The sequence below is a fragment of the Serinus canaria genome, chromosome 1A, assembly GCF_022539315.1.
Source record: "Serinus canaria isolate serCan28SL12 chromosome 1A, serCan2020, whole genome shotgun sequence".
NCBI classification, from domain to species: Eukaryota; Metazoa; Chordata; class Aves; order Passeriformes; family Fringillidae; genus Serinus; species Serinus canaria.
Window position 1 is genome coordinate 24,287,325 of NC_066314.1, and position 20,446 is coordinate 24,307,770.

The following is a 20,446-nucleotide window of genomic DNA, read 5'->3' on the forward strand; positions in this document are numbered from 1 at the left end:
CCCTGAAGGAGATCAGTGCAGGACTTTGTGAGACTCACCAGTGTTCTGGCTCTGCCACACAAGCCCCATAACCCTGTCATTTGGGATACACTTCTCTTTCCTTTATGGATAACAGTGCAGATGTGTACAGATGAATAGCGTGTTGGTTTTAGAGGAACAGTCTTAGAACAGTGAAATTCATACTTCAATGTCTAAATATTAGAATTACAAATATAAAAACCATTTTAGTTTATTTAGAACAGAAAAAAAACCCTATCCGTTTCATTACTGGGAGATTGCCTATAAAATTATCCATTTTTCTCTCTAAAGCAGAATTTGAAACAAAAAGGCTGCAGGATCCTTTTTGGAAAGTTTTGAATAAAGCAGTTAAAATTTTCAAGTTCTCCTTTCCAGTTCTTCCAACAGAAATAGTATGGGAGCTGGATTCAATGATCCTTATGAATCACTTCCAACTTGTGATATTCTAGGATTCAATGAATTTAAACCTAAATTAGTAATTCGTTAATAGCTACTATTTATATTTTTATTATCTTACTTCCATCTTGTTTCTCTGGCTATTTGATTTCCAGCAACCAAAGAGGGATTTATGGCTTTACTTGCATGAAATGACATACCTGAAAGTATACATCCACTGGTACAATGTGCTAGCAATCACTGTGGACAATCTTCTGCTACTTAGAATTTCCAGAGGGCATCCTTATATCTGTCTGGAATTTTTTTTTTTTTTTTTTGTGGGTTACAGGCAGACCATGAAGATTTTAGATGTGTTGCTAGCACGTAATCTCTGAAATGCCAATGCAGCTGCTCTCTGTCTTGTTAGGGCAGAAATGGGGAGTTTTGCTGGACTAAGAAAGGGGGTGGGTAGGGGTTATCTGGAGCTACAAGGGGTAACAGAGGCTCATCACAGATACATCAGGGATGCCATGTCTCACTCTTGCCTCCACTGTTTGCTTTGGCTTATCAAAGTCCTTCCTGATCACAGAAGAAATGTCTGAGAACTTTCCCTCACCACTGGCAACTAAACTGAAGGCCACTGCAGACAGGCAGCATCTGTTTTGGCTTGGCTCCAGGTGTGTGCTGCAGAGCTCCAAGGCTCTCTGGACACAGCTCTACTGTCTAAAGGCTTGGACACAGTCATGCATTGCATATCAAGGCTTTATCAGTGTAATTGACTCTTTTAAGGGGATCCGGTTTCTTGGTGATGGTCTGGAAAATCAGTTTTTGAAAGTTGATTGGAATTATACAAACTTTCAATTTTCAGGTTGAATAAAGGCCTACATTTCACAGGAATGGTCTTGTACATTCTCATAACAAGGAGTAATAAAGGCACTGAAAAAATTTTCCTTTGAAAGATGGTATATTGAATGAAACCATGAAAAAGGGTTTTGATTGAAGAAGTGGAACCCCTTCATGCAATGGACAGAGTTTAAAACATTGCCTAATGTTTTTTAACTTTGGGGTTTTTTGCTTCCAAACAAAGAATGTTATATTATAATCCTGTCCATGTTTGAAAAATAATTTTCTGATTTGGCTCATGTATAATTTGATTCTTGAAATATTACTGATAACTCAGGACATCTCTAGAAATGTTATAGGCACACAGCAGGAAAGTTCTATTGCAACAAGTTTCCAAGCTTAAAATCTTCCCTTCTTACTCATTGACACGACCACTGGAAATTTTTTTTTCGGGAAAAAAAAGCAAAAATATAAAAAAAAAAAGAATTCTGCAAGTGTTCACTTGTAAGGATATTTTTTCATTGCCTTGTTTTATAGCTACTGCTTAGTTGACTACTTTTTTATTAGTATCTTATAGAGTTTTCCACAGTGTAAGTATTAATTAGCTATTGTGTCATGGGACAGTATAGTTCAAGGAAATTCTTCAATTTTGTTTGCTGTGCCATTATTTTGCCAAAGCAACTGAAATATATCTTTTAAATTTTCCAGTTGCTCTGTGTTTTTGTACACTGGACTCTCCTACAAGATCCAGCACATTCATTCCAATGAAATGCAGGGGCTCACTGAGCAGTACACTCAGGAGGATGATAACCCTGTCTTCTGAATATGTCAATCATCACCAAAATGATGCTTTAATTGTTAAGTGAAGCTGAGATGCTTTAATTTTTTAAGTGAAGCTCCTGTTCCTATAAAGCAAGACAAGATAATGTATCCCACCAAGGTAGAGTACTTCATCAGAGTAAATAATAACACTCAAGCTGTTCCTGGAGCTTGAATCTGCCAGGGAGGAAATAACTGACTGCTGCACAAACCTAGGGCCTCACACAGACAGGAAGCATTTTATCTAGAGGGAGAAGAGGACTAAAAATGATCCAGATTGTGGGGCTGAGACTGAAAGTGACATGCTCATATGACTGTGAGAGGATTGAAGTCAGCCTTGGAAGACCCACTAGGATGCCCTTGGCTGGACACTTATAACTTAGCTCTACTGGGCTTTTTGTGTTTGTACTCAAAATTAGGCCATTAGACTTTAGGTGCACATCTCCAGACATCTCCAGTGGCATTGGCATGTTGAGCCCAAGGTAAGGTCTTCCAAGGTGCAGAGGACAGGAGAAAGAGTTCAGTGTGATGTTAGTGGTGAAGAAAAGCTGATTTCTGTGTATTCAGTGAGATTTGGATAGAGTTAAAGTGGAGGCAGTGGACAAAGGTGTGAGCTCACACCAGTAGGACAGCAGTAGAGACTGCTGGTCTCTGACACCCAGCAGTACCCTAATGGGACTATATTCCCACTGAATGCACTTTCTGTGTCAAAATTATATACAAGAAATTCCCCAAAGCAATGACATATTCTCTGGACCTATCTACTGGGAAAATGTGAAGGTTTTGAAGGATCACAGGCACCTGCCTGGATACCAGTACAATGTTGGTAAAATGAACTGAGAGCATGCAGGGGGGTAATAATTTTAAGAGATTAATTTTCTTTTTTTTCCTTCTAACCAAACTACAAAGTGAACCGAGATGCCCTACTTATCTTGTCTTAGGAGAAGCATACATTTAAATCCAAAAAATATATTTCATAGTTTAAACCATGGTATTTTTAAAATTTTTTTTCTATTTTTTAAAAATGATCATAAATATTTTTTTTGTGCTGTCCATCACCAAAGGAAAGATGTACAGGGGTGAAGTAGCTTTGAGACATAATCTTGCTCTGTTTCAGCGAGGGGATACAGCTGTAGTAATATACTCTGTGTGGGTTTAAATGCTGGTAATTGTAAATAAGGGATAATGAAGCTGTTACCTTGTGATTTGTAACAAGAGTTCTGCCAAAATATCAATTGCTGGGTGAATTGTCTTGTATCCCTGTTGGAGTCAGCAGCAAGACTCCATTGAGCTGAAATCTGTTCTGTGGGAACCTGGTAGAGACAGAATACACAAACATCAGGAAAAAAGAAATGTTAGCTCACATTTAGACAAGATGTGACTATTTCATTCTCTAGAAATTGAATTCTAAATGGAGGAAAACCCTGTAGTTAAGGTAAGATACAGATGGTACTAATGATAGAGTTTGTCCTGAGAGTAAGTCAGAGACAGGTAGGAGCTCATGTTGGGACTGCTGTTTGAGAAAGATTTTTTCTGTATGTTGAATAACATGTTTTTAACTAATTAAAATGTTTTATGTGCAATTTCTCCAAAAATATTTCAGTGTAAAAATAGCAAATGTTTCTTTTTAACAGTTGAGAGAAGAAGAAGGTATAATATTAATTACCGAATCAAGGAGCTTGGCACACTCATCCCCAAGTCTAATGATCCGTGAGTTCAACTGTCTTTCCTATCATAATGTTTATGGTATTAATACAGCAGAAAAGAGACAGTTGTGTATAGGATTGAGAAATGGGATACAAAATCTTCCATACCTGGTCACTGGCTCAGCTCAGGCTGTTGAAGTTACAAACCTTTGACAGATGTTTTTGGGCCTGTTGAAAAACTTATGTGAAAGAATAATAATATGAAAGCAATTTCAGGGTGTTTAAGAGCAACTGCCACTTAAAGGGAAAACAAACAAACAAACAAACAAAAGATAAACCAAACAGCAGAAAATCCATCTCTCTGTCCCCAAGCACAATTGTGTGGGGTCTCTGGAGAAGGAAGCATAGGAAGTATTGGTGCTTTCAGCTCTTGCCATGGCCCTCTAGTGGGATAACACAAAATTTATGTTGCCGCTGTCTGCCCTCTGACTGAGAGAAAAAAAAATCAATTTCAGAGTCTGTAGACTGAGTATTTTTCAAAAGTCCTCAACTCAGTGTAGGGAAAGCACCAGTCCTAAAAGGACTGCAAGGATAAAAGTAATAATTGCTATAATTGCTATAATAATATCATTTTATACTAATGCATATACTTACAGAAACACAAAATGCATATTGCTTGAACTATATGTGCATTCCCTCAAAGCTTATATTTGTCATCAACAGGAAAAAAGCTGCCTTGGAGAAAAGCCCATTGCAGGATTAACAATAACAATTCAGAGTGATTTTTAATGCAGAACTTTAGCCTTAGATTTCTCTTGTTGCTCAGGGAAGACTTAAGACAATGCAGCAGCATGATTGTAACTTGCATAAAATTGATTATACAGATTTGGACTTTATCATTTGCATTTCAATACAGATGTGCATGATACTTCAAATGAAAATATCCATTGATATTTCAGCTTTTTTAACCTTAGGACTAAGAAACTTTTGATTACATTAAGGATTTCTGCAACAATACAAGGCCGTGTGAGACTTACACAAGTAGAAGGTTGCTTTATTTGAAGTGAAGCCACCAGAGAGAAAGTTAACATACTGCATCCATTTTAGAGAATTCACAAACTCAGCTCCTTCTGTAGCATCCACCAAAGATTGGATAAATGGCCATGGTTTCTTGGTATTAATATGGAAATAGGTGTTAAAGCTGAATTAAACTAAAAAGCGCTTCAAGTACCTAAATAAAGTTTTGGACATGTGATCTATTGCAAGCAGAAACTGAGAGAAGTGTTTTAATTTTGCTGCTGCATCTTTCAGTATTCAGTACCATTTGGGCAAGTAATTGAAAGATTTCTCAGAAAAACAGTGGATGGCACTGTTGGTTTGCAGCTATAAAGCAAAAATAGAAACTGGTAATACTGCAATTAGAGAGGGGCATGGGGTACAAATTCCAGTTGCACTTTTTGATTGCCTATAAATGTGTTTCACTGACATGTTTTGGTCTGGATTCAGGTTGACTTTGTGAACTTAATCAAAACTTAATACCTAGAGTAATCATTTAAGCTGTTCTTAAAATGATTGACCTGGAGCTGCTCCAGTAAGAGGATGATGGACTTCACCCTCAGTTTTTGGTGTTGCTGCCTGATGAAAGTTTCAGGTATAGATTCTGAAATCATTGCCTTACCTTGGTTTAGTTTGCAAACCCATGGCTGAGTTCAGCAGTGTGACCAGACCCAGAGTGGTTCATGTTTACAAAAGCACAAGGTGAACTAAAGTTCCTCACATTCTGCAGACTGCTGTCCTCAAAAGGCTGATAATCAGCACTCCTTTGGAAAGCAGGCCTACTGAAAAGCTTTTAAGTTGGTGCTAAAAAAAAAAAAAGGCATCAGAACCTGCAGGGCTTTTGAAAAACCAGTTTGCAACACAATTTTGCTATAGCTTAGTGCAAGGATAAATTAATTGAAAGAAATGTAAGTAGGGGTTTTTTTTGTATTTGTATTTTTAGGCAGAAATTTATTAATTTGAACATGTTGTTTTGTTGGCTGAGCAGATCAACATTATTATTACCTTTTGGCATGGTGTTGTTTTGCCAAATCATAACTCAGCATCCTTATTCTCTCTTTCAGTTCTTGCTTTTTATTTCATAACACCTTACTGTGCCCCCAGTCTGGCCCTTCTGCTTTGAAAGAAAGAGATTTATCATGGCTTACAATACTTTATCTGTAACATTTTATCACACACAGCATTTTTGCCTCATATTAATTTTAGAAGATTCTTCTTAAAGTGGAAACTTAGTAGTAAAAGGAGAAAGCTTACTGCTGCTTAGACTAATGACAGTGAAGAGAATCAGCCTCTGCATTGAAGAGCAAACACTACTGTAACTAAGCCATTGTAGTTAGCATGCTTGTCCCAGATGGCTTGCTTCAAGAAGATTACATTCAGAATCAGAAGCAGAAAAGGACATTTTTTTTATGCCATTTGGAAACCTTTTGTGATTTATATTTCTTAGAATTGCTGTGTGGGGTTTCTATTTCACTTTTGTTTTGTTGGTTATGTAGTGAACTTGTTTGGCTCCTGCAGAGCTCCTGCAGGGACTTTCTTTTGACTGGATTAAACCCCTATTCTTTTCACTTTTTTTCTTTTTTTCTTAATTTAATGATGAAAAGTGAGGATTACATTACATAAATGAATGGGTGTCTCAAGTTCACCTCATCAGCATTAGAAAATGAAGATAAGTGTAAGTTACAAAGAACTATGACTCTTTTGTTTAACTTTCAATGCTTAGATATCCAAATGCTAGATGATTCAGAAATGCAAATCAGTTTTAAAGAACAAAATTTAAAAACAGAATTTAAAAATGCCAGGCATACTCAGTCATATTTTGCTGAAAAACTCATAACCTGCTCCTATAATTATACCTACCTTTCTATTTGTGTTCAATCTTTCAGAATCCACCTTTTAGGTGGTTAACAGGATTCCTTTTTGTGATGGAGTCTGGCAATGCCTACACAAGAACTCTTTAATGATAGTCAGGCTTAAATTGCCAGAAAGAGAAATGAGAAAAAAGAATTCTGGCAATGTTTCAGAGCTGGAATGTTATGAGAACTGCTGAGGATTTGGGCAGAAGCAGTGGGCTGCTCTCACTCTTTCCTTTCAGCTCCCTGCATCTACCTGTGCCTGACCTCTGTGCTGTCTGTGCACAGACCCTCTGGCAGCCAGCACAAACACATTCCTTGCAAAGGAAGGGCTTGTGTACACTCATGCTGTTATAAAGTGGAAACTTGCTGCCTCTTTCAGAATAAAACACTTCACAATTTTGCAAGTCCTCAAAACAAGTACAAAGTCCTTCCAAGTATTTTGAGCAAGTTTCCTTAGTTTAAAGCTAATTTCTCAGAAACAGGGAAATAAATAGTCTGCAAACACAGTTTCAACTTTGCAAATGCATTTATTATTAGTAACTGGCCCGTGTCTGGCAACTCTGTAACTATCACACTCAAACACTGCTTTTACTAATTAGTTCTAATCTTAGATGACCAGGTGCTCCCATCCTTCCTACAGGAGCTCAACTTCTGTAACCTAGTGAAGCTCTTTTGACTTCAACAAAGTTAAATTAATGGAAATGAGGTGAAGATCAGTCTCTTTTCCATGTTTTGTTTCTCCAATACTGGAAACTCTGCTTGGGGAGAGTTACGTGGTTTGTTCTGGGCACTTGAGTTTTGTAGAGAGATTCAGTACAGAGGAGACAGGATTCAGAGACTAAGAAAACTTAATGTGTTTTTTACTCTGTTTTTTAATTTTCCATTAAAATCTTGTTATTTTCGGTAAGCCTCTATTAATTAAACACACCAGCATATCTGTGGATTGCTAGAAACTTCAAATTACTCTACCACACAGACACAGAAACAAAGAAGCAATCTTTCTTTGCAGAGGCCATTTCTGATGACCAGACTGGCAAAACATTTGCTGCTCTCAAATGACTTGGCTTGAATGTAAAATTTCCCATGTATGTCAGTATTTACAGGATGGTGCCATACATGCATTTAATAAAAATCACGACTAAGAAAAAAAAAATGCCAAAAAACCCCAGAACCCGCCCCCCCCACCAAAACAAGCAGACAAACAAACAAACAAACAAACAAACAAAACCAGAACAAAGCAAATTAATAGAACTGGAAGATCAAACTGAAAAAAAAAGAATTCCTGCCATATCTGAAAATAAGTAGGTCTACAGCTAAGTTTTTAGAACCAAACAGTTAAGAATGCAAATATTTTGTCTGTTTTCATACAGAAATTTCCAATTAAATTAGTATCAACTGAAAGTGATTCCTCAATTTTTAAAGGTTCCAAAAATGTCTTTGTAGGGCTTTTCATTTCAGTTTTTACCTCCAATTACAATCTAAAAATCTCTAAAAAGCAAAAACCATGAATTCCTAGTGACATTTTTATAACTTTTCAGGTAGTTTTATTTACACAAAATTTTGAATTTGTTGTTTACAGAGAAATAACAGAAACCAAATAGCTGACCAGAGGATTTCTGAATTCCTCTTATGCACTTCTTGTGCTTTGAGTTAATCCATTTTCAAATGTTGAGTTGTTTTTTCTTCCCATCAGAGATGAATCTGCTTGCCTGCCTGGTATGTAGAGCTAGATGCACTTCAGACTATTGGTATGCAGGAATCTCACCATTACCAGCCCAAATTTGCCTTCATCCTCACCAGTTGCACTGTTGCTCTTCCAGCCCTGCACATCTGCCTAGAACCTCTGCTGCTCTGCAGCACTGTCCTGTGACTGCTGTCTCTGGGCTACAGTGAATGAAGAGTGCCAGTGATGCAGAATCAGCACAGACACCTCCAGGATCTTCCTTAGATCCTGGTAAAGAGAGACACACAGTGAAATACATGTTCATGTGCTTCTAAGGTCATCAGCTGTTCCTTTGCTATGTTGCCTTCAGACACTGGAAGGTTCAACTTCAATATTCTTCATTTAATAGGAATATTCTTCATTTAGCCAGTGTATGTACATATGAGAAGTGATGTAGAACCATATACACATGCACAGGCACATACACACGTGTACACAGGTTAAAGAACAGTCTCTTAAATAACAATAGTATCTCTGCATTTTTATCCTAGCTCTCCTTTACAGTTTTGCCTCTCAGATCTGTAAATATTACCCCAAGAGATATCTATCCATATGTATCTCATGCAAAAGCTGACCAGGTCCATCTCTCTGGCAGTTTGAATCCAGGCATTAGTCTTTCAGTGAAGATTTATTCAAAACTACGAAAAAGAATTGCCACAGAAATAAAAACTAAACCTATCAAGGAAAAATGAACTAAAAGTAAGCCATATCACAAGGTGATGTTAAGTGTAACATGAATTAATTTAATCAAAGGTATTCCAAATACATTCATGAATATATGACTTATTCATATGTCAATCAGAAAAATCAACCAAAAATAATTTTGTCCTATTCTGAATTCATGATTTTTTTTGTGAAAACACTATGAAATATTTTCTACATATGTGATATATTAATTTTTTTTCTGCTGCTGTTACATTTCTTTAATTATTTCCATTTTCCCAGCTAGGGGTTTATTTCTAATTTCATAATACTATATCTTTAAGTTTGGACCATCAGTTCAAACCTGTCTTAGTTTTGTTTTTAGCCCTTATAAGAGACTAAACCTCCTTGTCAAGGCAGATTGTGTTTCTCCATGTAGCATATACAGCTCATATCTGTGATGGGAATGGAGAATTCCTGTTTGAAAAGTTATTGTTATGATAACTTTATTTATTTTATTTAGCTTATTTATTCATGAGTGGTCTGGCACAGACAGACAGACACTTTACTGCCTTTCAAACTCTATTGCAATTTAGTCATAAACAGGGACCTCTCAGTATTTTACCCAACTTTCCAGAGGTGTGAAGAAAATGGAACTGTGACATGATGATGGCAGTCAAAGATTGCCCAGAAAACATGCATATTAAAAGCTTTCTTAACCTTTACACTTTGAACATAGGTAAGCCATTTGAGAGGAGAAAGTCCTCTCCTAGGAGGAAGCCTATGGGATACTGGCAAGAAATTCTGTCCTCTCACCTGCTCAAGAGGTACAGGGACAGGAAGGAGAAGGCAGAGGAGCTGCCAAGAGGTGATTCAACCATCATGGGAGAGATGTATTCTGCTCTTGGCTCCTAGTCCCACCTCTGCTCTAACTTTTTGACCAGGCAATGTCTAAATCAGAATGCATACCCAATTCTGTTTTGGCTTTGTAGACAACAATTATTTTCTCTCTGACCTCCTCAACCTTTAATCCCAAAAACTGTCTGTTTCTGGCCTGCAGCACTGAGAGGAGGTGAGGGCCCTGCATTCAGGAGCCTCACAATTTGTAAGTTGTCCAGAGATAAGTGACATTTGAATTTGAGCACTTTTGATCAAAAAAAAAATGGTACTCCCAAATCTCTACCAAATTACCTGAATTCTATGGCATGGTTAAAGACTGTGATGCTTTATCACAAATAATTTTGCATATTTTTCTTAGTGTCCTAAAGTTATCAGCTCCAAAAGGTTTTGTCTATAGAAAAGCATCTGGAAAATGTGGGTGCTCTGGGTCCCTAAATCCTGTACCTGCTTGGCTTTTGCACTATGCCTTCAGAAGAGAAATAACTGCAGGTATCTCTAAAGGTGCTTAGCCTCAAGAGGGAACTTGGAGGGGCAGGCACTGATCTCTTCATTCTCATGACCAGTGACAGGACTCAAGGAAATGACATGAGGCTGAGTCAGGGGAAGTTTGGGTTGGATATCAGGATAAGGTTTTCACCCTGTGGGTACCTGAGAACTGGAAAGAGGTTTTCCAGGGAAACAGGTTTTCCATAGCTCCGTGCCTGGCAGAACTCAAGAAGTGTTGGGACAATGCTCTCAGACACATGGTGTGACATGGGGAGCTCTTGGGTATCCAGTGCAAGGCCAGGAGTTGGACTCACTAATCCTGATGGGTGCTTTCCAAGTCAGCATATTCTATGATTCTATGAATAAGGGAAAGGGATAATAGCTGGGCATTTAATTTTTTCTCTCCATAAATGACAGCATGTGAATATATGTCTTTGGATGAAGTATTGAAAAAATGCTTGTCCCTCCCAACATGAGATTCTTACTTGTTCTTACAACAGCTTTGTGTTGGTTTGGGATCAGAAGCTTGGTCAACCTTCTGCTCAGCCTAAGCAACTTGAAGTGAAGCAGATAGTTTGGATAAAACCCATATTGAATGCACTGAACCCATACTGTATCACAAAATACGGGCACTTATTAGAAATTAAATATTTTTAGCAAAATTCATTTTTGTTCCAATACCTTACTTAAAGGAATACATGAAAATTTGCTAAATGGATACATGAAAATCTTTGGACAGTTTAATTTGAACAGGAGTTTTGTTGCTAGTGAGGCTGCTTGTGAGCTGTAAGTCAAATCATGATTTCCTGAATGATGCGCAGGTTTATTCTATTTTTTTTTAAAAGCTTTTGTTTTGAGTTGGGGTCTGCATGTAGCTGTAGATTTAAACTTGTTTTTTAAATTGTTTCAAGATTTCTGAACATGATTTTTGTCATTCCCTATTCATTATGGTTATGAAAATGTGATTTTTCTGGCCTGTCATCAATGAGGAGTAGCATTCAGCACAGATCATTTTTTTCCCTACCGGCATAAAAGCAACCTCATTAGTAAGTCAGGTAAAAGGAGTAGTATATTCAAAATGATCTTTAAAAATTTAGGCTTAAGTCCTCAGTAATGTATATTTCCTAGTTCATTAATGCAGAAATACTGCACATAGATTTTAATCTCAGAGTTAATAATAAAAGCAATTTTCACTAAAAATATAAAAACTGTAATGGTAGAATCATGATATTGCATTTAGCTCTCCCACAAAAAGTCACTTTATTACTTTCTTTTGACACTTATTTTCATTCTGGGATTAATTTTACTATATAAGGGCTTCTTAACTATTCTATTAAAATTTCCATTCAGAAGCAATAATATCTAAGAGTGAATAATAGTCATGTAAATCATTATTTCATATTAATGTAAAAGATTTTGTAAGTTCTTATGAATTCTGCTGACATGCACAATTGTGAAAAGGTTATCTCTACATTCTGCAGTGATATGCGCTGGAACAAAGGAACTATTTTAAAAGCATCGGTGGAGTACATCAAGTGGCTACAAAAAGAACAACAGAGAGCCAGAGAATTAGAACACAGGCAGAAGAAATTAGAGCATGCTAACAGAAGACTTCTGCTCCGAATTCAGGTTTGTATAAGCGTTGCCACGAACTACAAAGCTTTCTCAGTACTTATCCCCCATTAAATTTTGTTAATCTATATAATTTTTCCTCAAATTATGTTTATTAAAAATAAATTGTCTTTGCCTTTTTATTTCTGTGTCTATTGGGGAGGGGGTATTCTTTAGATTTCTAGGAAATATCTTTGATAATTATACTTTACATAAAGTAACTAGTGGAAAAGTAATAAAGTGTTTGTACAAACAGTTTCGTTATGCATGTGTTAGAAACAAAGACAAAAAAAGGGAATAAGTCTATTCCTGCAGCCAAAAATCAATACTGGTCACAAGGTTTCTTTCAGTATTTTAATTTTCCCTTTCAAACTATTTAATGCATTCTGCTCCCTGGTAAGACTGTCTTATGTTAAATCTGCTTTTGACACTAAGAAGTAGAACATAGCCCTTCATGGGTTAAAAAGCAAGATTCTAATACAGACACACACCTATGGAAATGGCATGGGTAAATAGACGTAAAACTGATCATCTTAAATATGTGATTTACTTATATATCTTTATAATATAAGCATTATCAAGTAAAGAATCTTATTTTTCTCCAGACAACACATTTATAAAGAACTATCAAGTTGCAATATTTTTCTGCTACCTTCATTGAATTCAGTATGTAATGGTTTTAGAGAGGCTTCCCTACCTCTTCTGCTCCCATGGAATAGTTGCTTAATGGCAAAAAGGAACTAAAAAACACTTGGCTAATTTTCTTAGGTAAAAAATTTAATATTTTAAAATTTAATCTCACAACTGGGCAACAGGTATAATAAATTTTCATGCATGATTTGTATATTTTCTGTAATTGTTCTGTAGAGACTGTTTTGTCTTTTAAAATTGTTTTTTGTTTGAAATGTTAGGAACTGGAGATCCAGGCACGTGCACACGGCCTCCCAGTCATGTCTTCGCTCAGTGCCGTTGATTTAGCTGCACAAGTCATCAAGCAGCAGTCTTATCCAGAGGAGAACTCTGCAGACTACTCTCAACAAATGCCTCTGGTACATGGACAAAATTCTGACGTCTGTGATGGATCCACAGCCTTTTCTGATCCACTTTCCCACTTCACGGATTTGTCCTTCAGCGCAGCTTTAAAAGAAGAACAACGACTAGAGGAAATTTTATTGGACGACACAGTGTCACCATTTGGAACAGACCCACTCTTGTCCTCCACATCTCCAGCTGCATCAAAAGAAAGCAGCAGGAGAAGCAGCTTTAGCACAGATGATGGAGATGATTTATAAAAGCAGAAAGGGTCTCATACTTCTCTAAACACTTTTTAAAAGACTTAGTAAGCCTGGTGTTTGCTCTTATTTTAAATACCTATAAGGAGAGACACTGTAAAAATCAATTACTACGTGATAAGGATTTCAATCAGCCCTGACTTCACAAGAAAATAAGATGGACATGAACCCCTATCACTCCGCCCAAATTCACCCTCTGTTCACAGCCAACATTTGCATAAATTTCTCTTCACTGGGAATATTATTTCTGTCACTTCATGACTTTTATCAGTACTATGAAAATGGTTACCAAAAAAGGAATATTCATGTTGCAAAACTGTATTCAAACTCTTTTCAGTCTGCTTACACATTTCTCTGCTACAAATAAGAAATGTAGTAATTTGCTAATTTCTTTATTTTTTTATAACTCAAAATTCTACAAAATGTGAAGCAACAGAGAACTATTTAAGCTGGGAACAGTAGAGATGTTACAGAAAGTGAAAAAACATCAGATAGTAATGCTTTCACACAAGCATGAAGTCTAAACTGTGTGGGCTTCTCTTTAAAAGGAGAAAATCCATTAAGCTCTGTATGGAATGCCTTTAGGTCTTTTTATTTCATTTTTAGAAAAAGAACACTCCTTTAAGTATCTATTTTAATGACATAGAAGAAAAATGGAAACTTACATAATGACAGTGATTCAAATGAACTCAGACAGAAAAAGACAGAGCATTGCAGCACAAAGACTGTGTGGATATACAAGACAGCACAGACACTCCACGTTACACTTAGCACAATTTAAAACAAGCACTACCTGTGACAGTGCTATGTCAGCTATTTATTCCAAGAATACTCAAACTGTGTCCTTTTTTATATGGAAGAAATAGGAATTCAGATAAAAAAACTGGGCTGCTGGATGACACTTTCAGTGTCCTTTGACAGCACAGTGGGGTTTTTGCAAAGGGACCCTAACTGTACATGTGTTTTTGATCCATTTGGAAGCAGAGGGAAATGACAAGATTCCCATTGCATGCACTCTAAACAACAAGAATCTAATTTCATATTTGCCTTTGGACTCCCCGAAGAAAAGCTTGAAAGGAAGACTTGTCAAACTGAAGGCAATATTCAGACACAGTGATGTGATGCACTACCTCTCATAACCAGCTTGCTAGGAGGGGGCATTCAGAAAACTCACTTCTACACAAAGTGAAATTCTGGAGAGTGATGTACACTCCTAAAGAATATTAAGAGCAGTCCTTCCAACTGTAATATTAAAACACAGGAAAATAAACTGGAACAGGTTCTTCATAGCCCTTCCTCAATCAAAGCCAAAAGATCCCATTAGGGAGTAGTTATGGTTTAAGCCCAGGTGGCAACCAAGTCTCATGCAGCCACTCAGTCATTGCCTGGCCAGAGTGACTGGAGAGAGAATTGGAAGGGTAAAATCTGGAAGGCTCTTGGACTAAGATAAAGACAGTTTAATAGGGAAAGCAAAAGCTGTGCACACAAGTGAAGCAAAACAAGGAATTGGGTCACTGCTTCCTATGGGCAGGCAGATATTACACCATCTCCAGGAGAGCAGAGCCCCATCACATGAATGGTGACTTTGGAAGTCAAATGCCATCACTCCAAGATCTCCCCCCTTTCTCCTTCTTCTCCCACTTTATATGCTAAGTATGATTTCATATGGTGTGGAATATCCCTTGGGGTCACCTGCTCTGGCTGTGTCTCCTCCCAACCTCCCATGCACCCCCAACTTCCTTGCCAATGTGTCAGTATGAAAAGCAGAAAAGGCCTTGGCTCTGTGTAAGCCCTGCTCAGCCCCAGAAAAAACATCTCTGTCCAGCACAAATCCAAAATACAGCCTCATGCTAACCACTGAGAAGGAAATTAACTCTACCCCAGCTGAAACCACCACAGGAGTTCTGTAACGATCCAAAATATGTTTCAAAAGTGTGCAATAATTTTACTGTCCCTGAGCCTGCCTCACTTCAGAAGTGTCACAGGTTTAGAAATAGTAAGAAGAGATTAAAGTGGACGACTTTTGGCATGAACATTTTAAGTTTTTAAAAGCAAACTTTCCAAAACCAGAGCAATTGTTTATTACAATTGCCTCTTTTGTTATTGGTACCTGGGCCCTCCTAATAGTCACTGTGAGGTTTGTGTTCCTGCCAGACCATAGCACACAGCTGACCAACCCTGGCAGTGTCACAATAGTGACATAATTGGGAAATTATGAAAAAATTTGAAAAAAACATAATTGGAAAATTAGCAGCTGGATAATAAATCACACTCAGATGGCTATGAAAGATGATGGTGTGTCCAATCTCACAGGAATATTTATAATTTTAGGAATCTCAAGGTTTTCTATGAGTTTGTGCAAACTACTTGGATGTAAGGTGACCTGTAAGCACAGACCTGACCATTTGAAGAGGCTTTGATACACTCACACTTCATGGGTAAATAAAGAGACAACAGACATGGTCTGGTAATTTTCTTTTGTTTTGGTTTGGTGTTTTAGTTTGTGGTTTTATTTGTTTATTGTGCTTGGTTTAGCATTTAAATTTTGTTGGGTTTTTCTATTTTTGGGGTTTTTTCACCTTTTTTTTTATTTTTATAGCATATCAGAAAAACAAACAAGTATTAACCAAAGATAACTGGATATAGGGCTGACCACCATTTTAATTGGGTTAATTAAAACAGGAACCACGTTGTCATAGTTTTGTCAAAGACAATTGCTAATATTGACATCTGAATACAAAACATGATGAATTAAAAGTAACCTTTATGCCCATATTATGTCTAGCCTAGTATGAGTGTTGTCCATTTCAGGAGATGAAAGGAAGGGTTATTTGGTTAAATCAAATGCCATTTGTCCTTGTACTGCAGTTTCTACTACATTAGTTTTAAATACACCAGTGTGGATTGCTCATAATGGAAAAAAAGAAATTAAATATGAATGTATTACATGATTTTCCCATTGAACTTTTACATGTGAGTTAAACCATACTTCTGAACTATACTGACTTTAAATAGCATCCTGAATTTCATCACTTTTCAAAGCACTGTTCTAAAATAACATTATAGTGCATCCATTAAATGTTTTAAAGTTGATTTTCATTCTTCTGACAACTGCTTCAGTCTAAGGCACCTGAATTTTTCTCTCTCTCCTTGCATGAGAAACTTAAGATGCTCTTTTTGCAAGGCACTGTATTGCATCTACCATTAACCATATTGAGGCTGTCTTCCTTCACACAAAACCCCCAGCTCCCTTGCCCAAAACAATAAATACATCAATCCCCCTAGGTGTTGACTATGGCAATGGTATTTCGCCAACATTGCATTTTATTCTAGCAGGAGCTCATCATAATTAGTATTTCAACTGCTAATTATATCTTGGATGCCAGGCTCACCCTGGAAATTAAGTGGTGGCACAGACTGCAAAACCAGACTAGGACATTCTGGGAATTCATAGATGCTACTGAAGGTATTTAGGAGATGCATGTGCTGGGAGTCACATCCCAGACTTTCTGAAGTAAACACTCCCTCTCCTACCACAGGCTTGGGAGCACTGCTGTGAAGCTGAGAGGACTTCTAGGGCAGAGCCAAGCCCAGTCCTACCAGCTTCTGCAGAGGAAAAGGATTCCATAACTACAGGGACAAATCCTGACATTTTCTGTCAGGCAGAATTTCTTTGCTCTCCATGCAAGTTTTATTGGGCTGAGTTGTGGTTGAAGAAAAACACAATTTTTAGTTATTTCCAGCAGAGAACTGTTTAGTGAAATCTTATGAAAGAAATACATAATATGCCTGTGGCTCTGGGCCTAGAAAATAACTTGAAATCTTACAGATCTTCACTTCAGGCAGGGCAGGGGGTAGAAGAACTGGCAATTTTTGTCAAGATGAATTAAATGAGGAGTTATTACCTGTTTTCAGTAACAGCTGTTCAAAGCTGGTGGACGTATTCCTACAGAATCCACAAAACAGCAGACTGATAATTAAACAAAAGGAAAGGGAGTTGAAATATTAACATCCTGTTTAATTCATGACATGGATATAGATGCTATGCTAAGAAAAGAAAATTAAATTATTTCATTGTGCATGGCATGGATAGTGTGAAAAGGTACAGTAAGTGCAAACAGTTTTAACAAACAGAAACACAGTTGCTTTATAGAATAAAATAACTAAATATAATTTGGTTGCTTAATCTTAATAAGAACATTGATATTATAATGCTTTCTGAATTTAATAGAACTGTATATATAAATGGAGGATGTAAAATTATTGTAATTTAAAATTATGTTAAGTCTCTTAGATAAGTAAAGGCATTTACATTGCTATTATGAGACTGTAGAATATTTTTATAATAATTGCTATTTTTCATTGTTAACCATATAGTATCTTGTTTTCTAAGTCATTGTATGCAGACAGAATGTACTTTATTATGCACTATGTATGCAATCTTTTTACAATTACATTTTATACTTGCTGGCATTTTATGTTTATTGTATGAATATAATTAAAGGACTGAAATAAAAACATCTTTTTCTATGTCCCTTGTGAAACTTCACTGTCCAGACCCTCAAAAATGCCACTGAAAGGCAATCTAGTAACATCCAGTAAGAACATCTGAGATACCTAACAGACAAAATACTTCACAACAGCCAAACATTTAGTCCATTATGATACATCATGATCCAGTAGCATCCCATTAATAAAAATAATTGATACATTCTTTAATATGGTCTCCTGCCATCTGCTTATTCCTGCTGCTAAGGCTTTGATTTATGGAAAGTGTTTTCAGAATGTTGCAAAATTGCTAGCAGGCATGATGATATCAGTTAAATCACTAAGCAGCTCTACAAAAACCTTTTAATGTACTAGATGTTCCCCAGACAATCTAGGATAAACAGAATATTGTATTTTAAGATGTAAAACATTTTTTAAAGCTGATAATTAGGTAGCATTTGGCACTAAAAGATACTCACTTAAGGAAGTTAGTTAAGGATTTGGATTTCATTTTGAATTCCTAATACCAAAATGCTGCCTTCTTTAGAAGATATTTGGTGCTTTCTGAGCATGAAATGATGTAAAAGTTGTTGAGTAGTAACCCAAATTTCAACTAGTTTTGTAATAGTTTATCATTTCACCTAAAACAGTGCTCATTTTTTGCATACAGCAGATAAACACTTTATTTGTACTAAAGATTTCAGTCTCTTTATTTTGTTAAACAATTAAGACACTCCTATCAGTATTAAAATTGAATAATATTATAAATATTATTTAAAGTTCAGTGATTATCTATGGAAAGAAGCTTTGCTTTTTTCCATATTTATTATGTACTTAGGATTTGACCATAAAATGTACTCAGCTCCTTTGTGAAGGGACTGAAACCCCCACTTTGCTTTGTAGAAAGCCAATGCTTATCCTGTTTAGGACTCAGACACTTAATGATTAAATAAACAACATGAGAAAATAAAATCAGAAGTTATTTCAGAGATTATAAAAGCCCTATGTGATACACTGCTTGATTAAAAGTAGTGACGTTTGCAACTGACAGAAAAACAGATTTAATGTCAGCATCATTTGTGGTGACAGCCAATGGGAGATTAGAGGAAAATGTATGAAGTTGTGATAATAATCAGATCAAAAGTCTAATTATAAAGGGGACTGCAGCAGTGAAGTATGCCAAGGCTTGTTGGTTAAATCACTGGTACCCATCAAGTTAAATATATACCAGCTTCATTAATTGGCAACCACAAGACAAGTGTTCTATATTCAGAGTGGTGATGATTTTGATATAATCCACCACATTGTGGTTAAGTATATGATTCATGTAATAAGAAGAAGGTGCCTCCAGGCTATTGTTCCTACCATGGATTAAAATTTACATATTGCTTCTCCTTATGTCAAAACATCTGGTGCCTGCAAATGCTAACATTTCGTTAAAAAGTTTCACAAGATAGGAAAAGTGGATTGGAAACATTGCATGTGAATCATTCAAGCATTATAATGGAATAAGAAGCTGAGTTATGAACAAGCAGATTAAACAGTAGTGTAGTCAAAGAGATTCATATGCTTATGAGCTCAAGACAACACTTTGTATAAGAAGGGGAAATGCCTCAAATCACAGAAATAACCAGTGAGTTTTTTTCAAATGTCACTGAGATATAAAATCTCAGTCTCTCCAAGTTACATTTTCCTGCCCAAATAAGATCCCTGTATCTAAGCATATGTACTTAAGTGCTAAGATTGTGTTTAATACATTAATTTAATTCATGCACTTTAAGATGTTGGCATCTTTAACTGCCATGAAGTTTCCTGACTCTTATACTTATTTTCTGATTTTACAGCAGCATATATCAGGGTTGAATCTCAGATGATTTCACTGGCAAATAATCTTAATTATCTCGCCTCTTTGGAAAACCATTCAGTCCTTACATTAGCACCTAGACCTAGACTTGAGACCTTTTCCCTTTGATTTACAGGAGGGACTTAAGATGTTAATTTTCAGTTATTGAAATTTTGTGGAGTTTTTTTTGTTGTTTTGTTTTTTGTTTTTGGTTTTTTTTTATGCTAGGTTGTCAAGAAAGATACACACCACAGATTGCTGGGATTAGCAGACACATTACTGTTGGAAACTTTCCCCTGTGTGAAAGGAGGCAATAAACAGTGTTTTCTGTGAAAGGCCTTGATTCAAGTGATATCATATCTATTAATTTTCTGGAATCAATGCATAAATATTTCTAAATGGATGCTTTGCTTGCAAAAGAGGAACCATTCAAAAAGCTCTTCAAAGTGCTTTTGAATTTTTAAAACATACTCCTTGGATTAGAAATTTACTTTCAGGCTTCTAGAATTCTAGAATGATACCTTTATGAGGTCTAAATCACCACAAAAATACCTCTGGCATGTCTCAGGACCACATGTCTGTGGAACTGAGGCAGCAGGGACAGTATTTGCTCCATTGTGCAACCAGTCCCATTGCCAGAAGATTCAAATGAAACAAACCTCTGGTGGTGAGCCCCATGGTCCCATCTCTCCAGGGAAGGACACCTCTTCACTTTCCATCTGAATTTCTTCTTCAGATGGCTGGTCACAGGGCTCCTAATCATCCTGCCTCAAATTCAGAGCTGGGTCATTTTTCAATCCTGCTGACATCCAACAGGTTCAAAATCTGTAAGTATAACACTGACATTA

General features: G+C 36.6%; 1 protein-coding gene across 1 annotated transcript in view; it reads left to right on the forward strand.

The window, feature by feature from the left end:
* TFEC (transcription factor EC) overlaps nt 1-17,798 on the forward strand; it is a 125,240-nt gene extending 107,442 nt beyond the window's left edge. Inside the window, 3 exon segments of the mRNA XM_050969953.1 lie at nt 3,690-3,765; nt 11,846-11,993; nt 12,887-17,798. Of these exon segments, the coding sequence (XP_050825910.1) occupies nt 3,690-3,765; nt 11,846-11,993; nt 12,887-13,267 (605 nt within the window). The 3' untranslated portion in view covers nt 13,268-17,798.
* The last annotated feature ends 2,648 nt before the right edge of the window (nt 17,799-20,446 follow it).